Source organism: Henckelia pumila, chromosome 2 (genome assembly GCF_033568475.1).
Source record: "Henckelia pumila isolate YLH828 chromosome 2, ASM3356847v2, whole genome shotgun sequence".
In the NCBI taxonomy this organism is placed as follows: domain Eukaryota; kingdom Viridiplantae; phylum Streptophyta; class Magnoliopsida; order Lamiales; family Gesneriaceae; genus Henckelia; species Henckelia pumila.
In genome coordinates this window covers 174335500-174347016 of record NC_133121.1, presented here as the reverse complement: position 1 = coordinate 174347016, position 11517 = coordinate 174335500, and the positions used below count along the sequence as shown (strand labels likewise).

The 11517-nt window shown below is 34.0% G+C and overlaps 1 protein-coding gene across 1 annotated transcript; it reads right to left on the bottom strand.

Annotated features, from left to right (window-relative positions):
* Positions 1-373: 373 nt before the first annotated feature.
* On the bottom strand, positions 374-938 carry LOC140884709 (flowering-promoting factor 1-like). Its single transcript, XM_073291553.1, has one exon. The coding sequence runs from the start codon at positions 857-859 to the stop codon at positions 506-508; it is 354 nt and encodes a 117-aa protein (XP_073147654.1). The 5' UTR covers positions 860-938; the 3' UTR covers positions 374-505.
* Positions 939-11517: the final 10579 nt, after the last annotated feature.

Below are 11517 nucleotides of genomic sequence, written 5' to 3'. Positions count from 1 at the left end.
TACATCTAATTAATTGAGCAAGGTACGTGTGGGCTGGCATGGCCCCCTTTTCCTCTGCATAATATTATATTACTGGCAGGACCTTTTACTTGGTACTTCATTAATTTGTGGGATTAATGGTTAAATTAATTGCTATAATTCGATAGCTATGTTGAATTCATCTTCGTTATTTTTAATTTGTACGGAAAAAGGTTATTATTACTTTAATTTACTTCATTTGATTATTATAAACTTGCAACTGCATGCATGCATGCCTAAACTTTTTATGGGAAAACAAATCATTAATTACATTAAATTGTTATAATCAATCACTCAATGCATGTGAATTACAACCTGCAGTACAATTATATGTATATATATAATCTCCATATATGCTTCCCAAAACCAAAAAACTAAGACAAAACAAAAAGGGCGAGGCAACTGATTCATATATATATATGGAACCAACACATCAAAGCACACTGAGACGAACCATCTGCATATATAAATATTATATATTTACTAGCTACACGACGACGTCGCGGACATGGAAGATATTAGGGTTCTTGACGACGATATCGTACATGTAAACAGAATTGAATCTTGAAAAATCCTTTGGCAAAGATATGAGATCGATTGAAGATTGCTTATGGAATTGGAAGAGTTGGGGATCCCCTCCGTAATATCTTTCCCAGCCCAGGCCTCTAAGGATTTGCTCGAGACAAGTGTAAGACGACACCGTCTGCCCCGTCGGCAAGTGAATCAGCGCCTTTCTTCTGGCCTGATGATCCCCTCCGTGCTGATGATGATCTGCAGCAGAAGGTCGATTTTCGACCAGTTGTATCACTCCATTTGTCTTGAATAACCAAACCCCAGACATATTATATATAATATTGATATTGATATTGATATTGATGATCACTCAGCTAGCCAAATATTTATTTCAAATGATGAGAGGATATGTGTGTGCTGGTTGTCATGAAAAGGAGGCGAGAATGAATATGGGTATTTATATTTGTAACGGGACACAAAAAAACAAAAATATGTATTGAAAAGACGGCTGATGTTGATACATGCATATACTTCACCTCTCTATATATATCTTCAACGTTTCATTTATTGTTAATGATCGATGGTGATAATATATAGTATATAATTAAACTAGATATATATAGCTATTTTGGGTCCATTTTACTACATATCGATCATTAATTATTATGAGGGTACCCTTCACGAGTTTTTCTCCAAGAAAATAAAACAAAATGGACACGAATGAACATTTAAGAAGCTAGCATCAATAAATTAATAATCTGTATTAATTGGGAATATATATACGTATAAATATTAAATTAGTTATCTAGTTTAATATATATATATATATATATATATATATATATATATCACGAATGGATATGAGAACGACGTCGTTGTGCCCACATGAATCATGCACGTACGTGCCCACAAGCTCGTAAATGATGATGGATATAATTAGATGGAGATGAGGATCTTTGGTGATGTGCATATATGATGAGTGGAATCTTTAAATTAATATGAGAATTAGATATATTACGTACGTAGCTAGATGGGGGACTAAGTTAGGATAGCAAATATATATCGTCTCAATTCATGTATATATTATGTCGGCAAGACCATGAAATATATTAACTAGTTGTAGTACCAATATTGCATATATATATTTGACTAGTTTGAGGTCGGTTATATAAAGATGATCCATCACCTATGCAATTGGCAAACCATTCAGTGTACGTGCATGCAATTTCCAGCCACCATCTCAAGATTCTCAACCAGGCATGTATATTATATTACTAATGTTCTTTGACTTCCATTTTTTTTTTTTGGTTACTATTGAAACTCAACGATATATATATATATATATATATATATTTATGTATATATATGATCATTAGTATATCATTTACCGGGTTAACGAGATATTACGATGGTAGTATTTTCCTCGCTACAAATTCAATATCACTATTGGTCCAAACATGTGGAGTCTATGATTGAACTCACATAATAATAATAAATTGATAGTCATTGAATTTACCACGATAATAATACTCCTAACGTAGATTGAACTAATATAAACACATCTACATCTAATTCATAATTGATCGGTTTTGTATAACGAATGTGTTCCGAATTCAAATCCATATATATATTCTACAAAGTTGCCAACTTGATAAATACTAGCATCTCGGAGAAAATCATAATTTTATTTTTTAATTTATTTTTGTTTTTTAAATATTTGTAATTAAATTATAAAATAAAAAAATTTGTAAAAAATAAGGTAAATAAAAATTTAGAAAACAAAAAAACTAATTAAGGATATTATTGGCATATTAAAAAAAACCTCACCAAAAATTAGTTACTATTCACCATTCTCTCTTAATTAATAGTACATATATATATATACATATTCATATATATATATATATATATATATATATATGTATGTATGTATATCATTTACGGGAAGAATATCTTACAATATTAATGGTGGTATTGCCCTCATTACAAATCGAACGTCATTGTTAGTCCAAACATGTGGATTTCCATTATTGACCTCACATAAACAAAAAAACAAATGGTGGTTATTGGATTTACCATGAGGATATATGTTTTTAGGGTAAGTTGAACTAAACTAGTTTACAACGAATTCATAATTCATGATGACTAGTTTTGTATAATGGAAGTGTTTCCAAATTCAAATCCATATATATTAGAAAGTTTGACAAACATATGTATAAATGGAATAGAATAGATAGAAACCTAATAATTATTGAGTGTATTGTCTTGAATTTTTTCTGTCCTTGTGCAATATATCATATATGTGTGTGAATGGAAGCTAATTCCGGTTGATCTAATACAGGACCACCCCAAACCCACAGCTATAATTTATTTGATTGACAATAATGGTGAGTTTCTTTATTCAAAATTACGAATAGATAGGTAGATCTATACATACAATATATATCACATGTCATCACATGGAGATCATGTGGTTTAATGGTCCAGCTCCATAGCCTCAATTGCAAGGTACTTTTATTAATCACACACACATATACATTATGAATGTGTTTACTTAGTAAAATAATTTTATATTGATAAAAAAATATTGAGGATGTGGAATAATGATAGATAAACAATAACATATATATTTACTTTGGTTGATGATCAATTTTTTAATTGAAATTATGATCAAGTGACGAGTTACAATTTTATCATTTGCTTATAATATATAATATTATTTTAGTTTGTCTTTTTAAAATTGAGATTATGATTTATTGAAGAATTTAAATTATTATTGAATCACATGTAAATTATTTCTTTCACCAAAATTATTGATTATAAATATTATTTATTATTTTTAAAAAAAATAATAAATTGAGTAAAAAAATTTCCATGAATAGGATAAAATTTAATGAAATGTAGTAATAATATCTTAAATTATTAAATTTTTATTCATGTTTATAATTTTTAAATTAATTTTTCATATCTTAAAATCAAATGAAATGTGTTAAATATATGTTAAAGTTTCATATTTTATAATTTTTTGAATGGGTTTTTCATGATTATATTTTGGGAAGTTAAGGATATTAATGTAATTTTTCTCAATTGAAAAGACAATTAGTTAAAAATGATTATTTATCACATATTTTATTTGTGATAAATCATCAAGGTTTAAAGTTAAATTATGTACTATGGATGAGCTTTATGAGTTAATACGGATCCTAAAAAAGCAAATAAACATGAGATTGATACGATTATTAATATAATCATATGCTTATCACAACAAATAAATACAACATATATATATATATATATATATATACTAGTACATCGAAGCATGTGCACAAAATATATTTTTATAAATTTGAATTTATTTATAAATTAAGATAATAGGTACAGGGATAGTGGTAATTATAAATTAGACAAAATGGGATAGTGGGATGAGGAAGTGAAAAGTTTTTGAATGATAAATTATTTTTTTATCTCTAAATTATTGAATATGTTGAAAGAATGATAAGGGTAAATTTGGAAATCTATTAAAATGACCAAATGTAGTTTCTCTAATAATTTAGCTATTATAATATAATAAAGATATATATATATATATATATATATATATATATATTTCATAAATGTATTTAATTTATTCGTCGATATGTGTCTTTGCCTACATCTTAGGTGATATCTATCTTTGCCTACATCTTAGGTGATATCTACGTGTAGTAACCCGTATCTCATTTGACTTAAGCTAAGTAGTTAAACATGACTAAGAGATTATAATTTAAATTAACCGAGTGATTAATGAGATCAGAAATGTAGAATCAATGCTTTGGAACTACCGAAGAGATCGGAACTTCCGAAGTAGGATCGAAAGCACCGAACCCTAGCAGCTGGAGATCGGAAGCAAAGGGCGAGTTCGAACCTTCCGAACGTGAGATAAGAGCTTCCGAAGTGTTAGGTCATGCGCACTAGTGATGTGTCGCCAGCATTTTGACACGTAATTGCATTCATGAGATCGGAACGTCCGAAGGTGTAGATCGGAGCTTCTGAACAAGACAGTTCGGAACGTGGCATACATGCAGTGATTGGAGCTTCCAAACTAGGATCGGAGCTTCCAAACCCTTGCCTATAAATAGGCCGAGAATTCTCATAATTTAGTGTGTGTTTAAGGTATTGAGCTGATTTAGTGTATATTTCTTAGGGTTTTAGTCGTTTTCTTGAGGGTCGGGCGATAGCGAGGTGCTACGGGGCTTGTAACGGAGCTGTTCATTATTTATATGCGGCATTGGATATTTAGGATCGTTAAGGGCCAAGAATCAACTCTCAACTGCCTACTGTTTATAAGGAGTTGATCTACTGTCTGAATCTGTACGGATTCATTCAATCATACTGTATTTTGTTGTTAGGACGCATTGTCTCAACTTGGTTGTATGCTAGGATTTTTGATCTAGGCAATAAGTCGTATGATTAGAGTGGGTGTATTACAAGACGTTGTAATAACCAAAGTCTTCTAGTGGATCATTTCTTAAGTGGAAGAAGGGGTGACGTAGGAGCAGTTAAATCTCCAAATACCCATAAAAATATCTATGTTATTTTCATACCAGTTCAATCATGACTTCCATATACCTGTTCAATTTGTTAGTTGGCCTGTTTTCGCACATATATTTGCTGGTTCATTAACATCGACACACGAGAAAGATCAAATCCAATTGCTAATAAAAACTGAGCTCACATTCGAAGATTTTCATCTTGAACTACTCCACAAAGTTCTACAGAGTATTCTGAACCGATCCTCAATAGTTATTAGTCTAGTTAAGGCTTTTAGATCACTATTAGTGATATGGTTAATATTGTTTTGTAGGCTTGGACCTGCACTGGTGCTACTAGGACTGCTTTAGTAAGGTACGTAAGTACAAAATGAGATAGTCAGCTGAGTATGCATGTTTATGTGTTGCATTACTATATGAGATGAGATGCATGATATTACGATGTTCATGATTTGTATGCAGCATTGGCATATCATGTTGAGTCTGTTATCCTTTCGAGATAGCCAGTTGTTTATAGGGTCGCTCAGCCCTAGGGTTTTTCTTGTACGATCGGGTACCGTGTGACACCCATTGGATCGACGGAGCAGCGTGTGCGGTTTACCCAGGACGGTGATATTCCAAGATCGGGTTCAGTATGTGTGGCATCCATTGAATCTTTGGAGCAACGTGCGCATACTGGAGGCACTTATGTCCTGAGCATATTATTCCAGATTTGATCTCAGTTTACCCAGATCATTCATGTTTGATGGGCATGTTTGTGTTGCATATTTTAATATCATTTTGTTGTTGTTTTGCATGCATTTATGTGTTTTAATTAAACATTGTGTTCATATTTCATGTATCGCATCTACATTACATTATCCCGTGTTTATTGTATAGGACGTAGCGTTTTGTCGAGGAAAAGATGGAAAAGCTTTTGCGCGAGAATGAATTACGGAGCAGCAATGATCCAAAAATCATATTTAATTTTATAGAAGTCAAAATCTGATCTCCACCGTCCAAATTTCAGCTCAATCCGACGGCTAGATCTCCGGATATGAATTTTGCAAAATCGCTGCTCGCTGGGAGAAAAGTTGCTCGCTCGATCCGCAACATCTTGCGGATCGAGCCAGCCCAAAAAATATGAAAACAGTAGGTTCGGAATTTTTGCTCGCTCAATCCGCAACATCTTGCGGATCGAGCGAGATGTGCTGTTCGGGAAAAATTCTGTAATTTAGGAATTTTTATTATTAAGGACTCTAGCCTTAATTAAAAGAGATATCTCGAATTTTAGAGAAAAAAAGATGATTCTGAAGAACTCTTGACGGCTTGGAACGCGAAGAATAATCTGGCGGCTAGGTTTTATCTTTCTTGTTCTTAGATTTTAATTCTTCTTGTTTTTAGTACTTGGTTGAGGAAGACAAAACCCTTGATTTAGTTTATTCATGAGATTTTTATTTTCAATGTTTGATTTTTATCAAGTATCAAGAATTATTCTGAATTGATTGATATGCTTGTGTATGAGATTTTTAGATTGGCCATCTTAGGATTTCATTATACAAACAAAAGCTAAATTAGAATTCAAATCCGTAATTGTTTGAAACCTCTAATTTGCGAAGCATCTGCGTGTAATATTTTCTGCTGTTGAATTTATTATCTCGTAGGGTCAATAATTGACTAGGCTAAATACAACCGCTGGTGTTAGTGTTGTCTAGTTTCGTCAGTTTTACTAGTTTGAATGCTACCGTGGATTTAAATCTGATCGATGGTATTGGGTTAGTTTATGGGGTAAGGGTTAACTTAGACTGCTGTTGTCTAGTTAACTAAAATTAAGGTGAGACTGGAATTAAATTTCCAATGACGAATATTTAATAAGATTAATTATTCTAGAGAATCGATGATTGAATGAATGGATATCAAGGGTGTAGTCGACCGATACCAAGTCTCATCTCTTATTGAATTTCTCCAATCTTTTATTTAAATTTTGCATGTTAGTGAATTTTGATTGCTTAAAGTTTTTAGTAGTTAATCCAAACTCCAAAACCCCCTTTTTATTTTAAAGAACACAAATAAATTTCACTTTCCTCGTGGGAATGATCCCTACTCACGCTACTGCATTATTTGTTTATCTGATTGAGTCGGGTAATTTGGGCGTACGCGATAAGCGCTACCAATGTTTCATGCATCATATAAACATGTATACTCGATACTTTTGTACTGGGAGTTAGCGCTCACGTCCAGGTTATTGTGTTTCTTAGACACTCCATTCGACGGGGCAAGATTGCAGGTGGACCAAGAGCGAGATTAGTTGATAGTCGGTGACCAGGGCTTGGTAGCAAGATTCGTGGGTGATTTTAGATTAAGCTTTTATTTGGTATTTAGTATTATTCGATTTGGTTTGTAAAACTTGTTTTAGTTTTTGCTATTTTATCTATTGCATAAGTTATTTTGATTGCATGCTTATTTAAGTTAATAGTAGGTGATCCGAGTATGGTCACTACATTTATGGTATCAGAGCATGCAATAAGATTCTTTGAGACATAGTTATGGTGTTTTTGGGTTAACTTGGGCTATCATTGTAGAGTGATGGCTGGATATGACAGTGATAATATTGACGGGCGTTGGGAAGACAAAGCACATAGGCATCCCCGAGATCGCCATCATCAGGACGATCATCGTAGTTTTTATTTGCATAGGTTTATCCGTATAGGACCTAAGCCACTTGTTGGCAATGAGACCCCGGAGGCTGCCGAAGATTGGTTGGAACGTATGGAGCGTTGTTTTCGGTATTTCCATTGCTCAAAAGAGCATAAGATGGAGGCCATTTTTTTCTTCTAGAGGGCAGAGCTCGCAAGTGGTGAAAATCTGCGTCTGCATTTGTGTTGGCCGAGCGAGGGCGCGTTACCTGGACAGATTTCCGCAAGGCGTTTACAGACTTGCATTTTCCTCCAGCTCTCCGTCAGGTAAGATCGATGGAATTGTTGAGTTTGAAGCAGGGGGATTTGTCGATTGATGAATACCAACAAAAGTTCATCGAATTATTGCCTTTTTGTCCCCACATCAGTGAGAGTTTGACAGCAAACTATGATCATTTTTTTCAAGGGTTGAATCAGGGGAAATTTGAACGCGTGTTTGTTTGCAATATTCACACCTCTTATGAGAGCTTGGTGAACTAGAGTCGGCAAGCTGAGATCAGCATGTGATCATGATAACTGGTGCTAGCTAGAGATGTCTGGTTGCATCAGGGGCACATGTGCATTTTTATACCAAGTACTGTGGAATGTGTTGGATTATGACTAGACATTTGAGGATGCGCGACCCTATGCTAGTGTTGCTCTGGAACACTTTCGTGCTTCAGAGGGTGTACAGGGAAGGATACCTCAGTCTTGATGTTTTACACAGTCATAGTAGGGTATAGTGACCAGGAAAATTTTAGTGTTAGATGAATTTTCTTGATGAGATTTAGATTGGTACTGGGTTTAGTGCCAATGAGATCTATTTTTTTTTTTTATCTAACTATGTCAGAGATACATATTAAGTTTTCTGTTGACAGAATTGTCTGCAAGGGTATTTCTTGACAAACGACAGTTTAGAAACAATGTGCAATATAATTGTATTGGGATTAGACTAGACTGAGTTCTAACTTCAGTAGACGTGGACAGTGACATCCAATAAGAACTAGAAACGTGTATTGGTTCAATTTTTTTTTTGTACTTCGAGAATTGATTGTTCTCTTGGGTTTTAGATCAATGATAGATGATGTTGTGGTTACATTCTCAAGTATGACCTAGACTTGATTTCGAAGAAGAAATCCTTGTAAGGTGGGAATAATGTAGTAACTCATATCCCATTTTACAAGCTTAGTGGTTGAACATGATTAAGAGATTCTAATCTAAATTAACAGAGGAATTAATCGAATCAGTAATGTGGAATCACGAGTTCGGAACCACCAAAAAGATCGGAACTTCCGAAGTAGGATCGAAAGCACTGAACCCTAGAAGTTGGAGATCAGAAACAAAGGGTGAGGTAGGACCTTCCGAACGTGAGATCGGAGTTTCCAAAGAGTTTAGGCCATGCGCACTATTGACGTGTCGCCAGTGTTTTTACACGTAATCGCATGCATGAGATCGAAACATCCGAAAGTGTAGATTGAAGCTTCCGAACATGACAGTTCGGAACGTGGCATGCATGCAGAGATCGGAGCTTCCGAACCCTTGTCTATAAATAGACCAAGAATTCTCACAATTTAACATGTGTTTAAGGTGTTGACCTGATTCAGTGTATATTTCTTAGGTTTTAGTTGCTTCTCGAGGGCTGGGCGATGGAGATGTGCTATGGAGCTTGTAGAAGAGCTGTGCTTGGGTCAGGACCTTCGACTTTAGCGGGCTGATGACGGACGCAGGTATAAGTCTAGACTCTTAGAAGCTATTGGGAGTAGCTAATAGTCTAGTCAAGATTTTTAGATCAGTATTAGTTATACGATTAATATTGACTTGTAGGCTTGGACCCTAGATTGGTGCTACTAGGACTGCTTTAGTAAGGTACATACATAAGTACAGACTGAGATAGCCAGCTGAATATGCATAATATGTGTTGCATTACTATCTGACATGTGATGCATGATATTATACTGTTCATTATTTATATGCGGCATTGGCATATCATGTTGAGAAAATTATCTTTTCGAGATAACCAGTTGTTTCTAAGGTCGCTCAGCCCTAGGATTTTTCTTATACGATCGGGTACCGTGTGACACCCACTGTACCGAAGGGGCAGCGTGTACGGTTTACCCAGGACGGTGATAGTCCAAGATCGGGTTCAGTGTGTGTGGTACCCGCTAAATCTTCGGAGTAGTGTGCGCATACTGACGCCTATGTCCTGAGCATTTTATTCCATATTTGATTTCAGTTTCCCTATATCATTCATGTTGCATGCATCATAAAGACCTGTATACTCGATACTATTGTAATGGGCATTAACGTTCACGTCCATGTTATTGTGTTTCTTGGACACCCCATTTGATGGGGCAGGTTTGCAAGTGGACCAGGAGCGAGATTAGTGGTTAGTCGGTGACCAGGACTTGATAGCAAGAGTCGCCGGTCATTTCTAGATTAAGCTTTTATTTGATATTTATTATTATTCGATTTGGTTTGTAAACCCAGTTTTAGTTTTCGTTGTTTTATATATTGCTTAAGTTATCTTTATTGCATGCTTAAAGGTTAATAGGAGATAATTCGGGTAGGGTCACTACCCTACGTACATACATATTAGTAAAAAAATAAGTGTGTTGTACATTGTCTTACATATATGTAATTAACTATGAAATTAATATATGTGTTTCGTTAATTTTTCTTTTTTTTTTTTTTTGGAATACTCAAGTTTTTGCATGTAATATATATATCATTTGTTATTTGCACCTATTCCCTAATTTTCTTCAATTATTATACTTTTATGGGCAATCAATGTTTTACAAAAATTACTTAGCATATACATCTAATATTGATCCATATATGCTTAATTTTTTACCTATGGTTTATTCTTTTTGTTCATGTATATGTAATTGATTATTATATTCCTAATTTTGTTTGTAGTCGTGAATTCTGTTGTGTTTGGATAGAAAGATTTGAAATCCATAAATTGAAACATATTTTATGGTTTAGATGACTTATACAAAAGAAATTAAAAACATTTCTTTACTTATTTAAATTATAATAATATTAATCACAATAGATTGTAAATCTTTAAAATATTGGAGTCATTTGAAATAATTGGTATTTTCTTTTTAAAAAAATTGTAATATTTTATAAAATTAGTATCTGAAAATATTGGTGTGATGACCGAAAATGCTGACATGTCGATGGAAAACCATTATATATTTTCCAATCTAAAGATATATACATATATATATATATATTTATATATTTGCCAATCTGAAGCTATCCGTTGATTAACCAAGTCATGTATGTAAGAAGCCCACAGCGGCATAGACGAGTTGATAAAGCTTGAGGTGACATGAGAAGAAATTTTTCAGCGTTGCGGGTTCGATCCTCTTGTGGAGCATATTCCACATTGAAATATTTGGGGGTATGCTCTGGGGGTTGGATCATGTTGTTTCCTCCCTCAGGTCTCTGTCTACTCGTGCACATCCCTCGATTTAACCTTGCATGAGACAATGAGCCTCTGACTCATGTGAAATGTCAACCCTTTAGAAGTCATGTATGCATGAAAACATGCGTGAGTTCTTTCTAATTGACCATATATTTAAAGAATACATGTTTTAAGGGAATATTACACTCCCCTTGTGTAGTTATATTATGCCGACATAATAAATATGGCTTAACATATTTTTTTAAGATTCACGAAGAGAAAATATGTATTTAAAGCAAGCATTAAATTCAAGTTCGGTAGCAGATATGGGTGGAATAGGGTCGGGACCCGTCCCGTAAACCCTCTACCCAATTTTCGTCCCGAAAAGAAT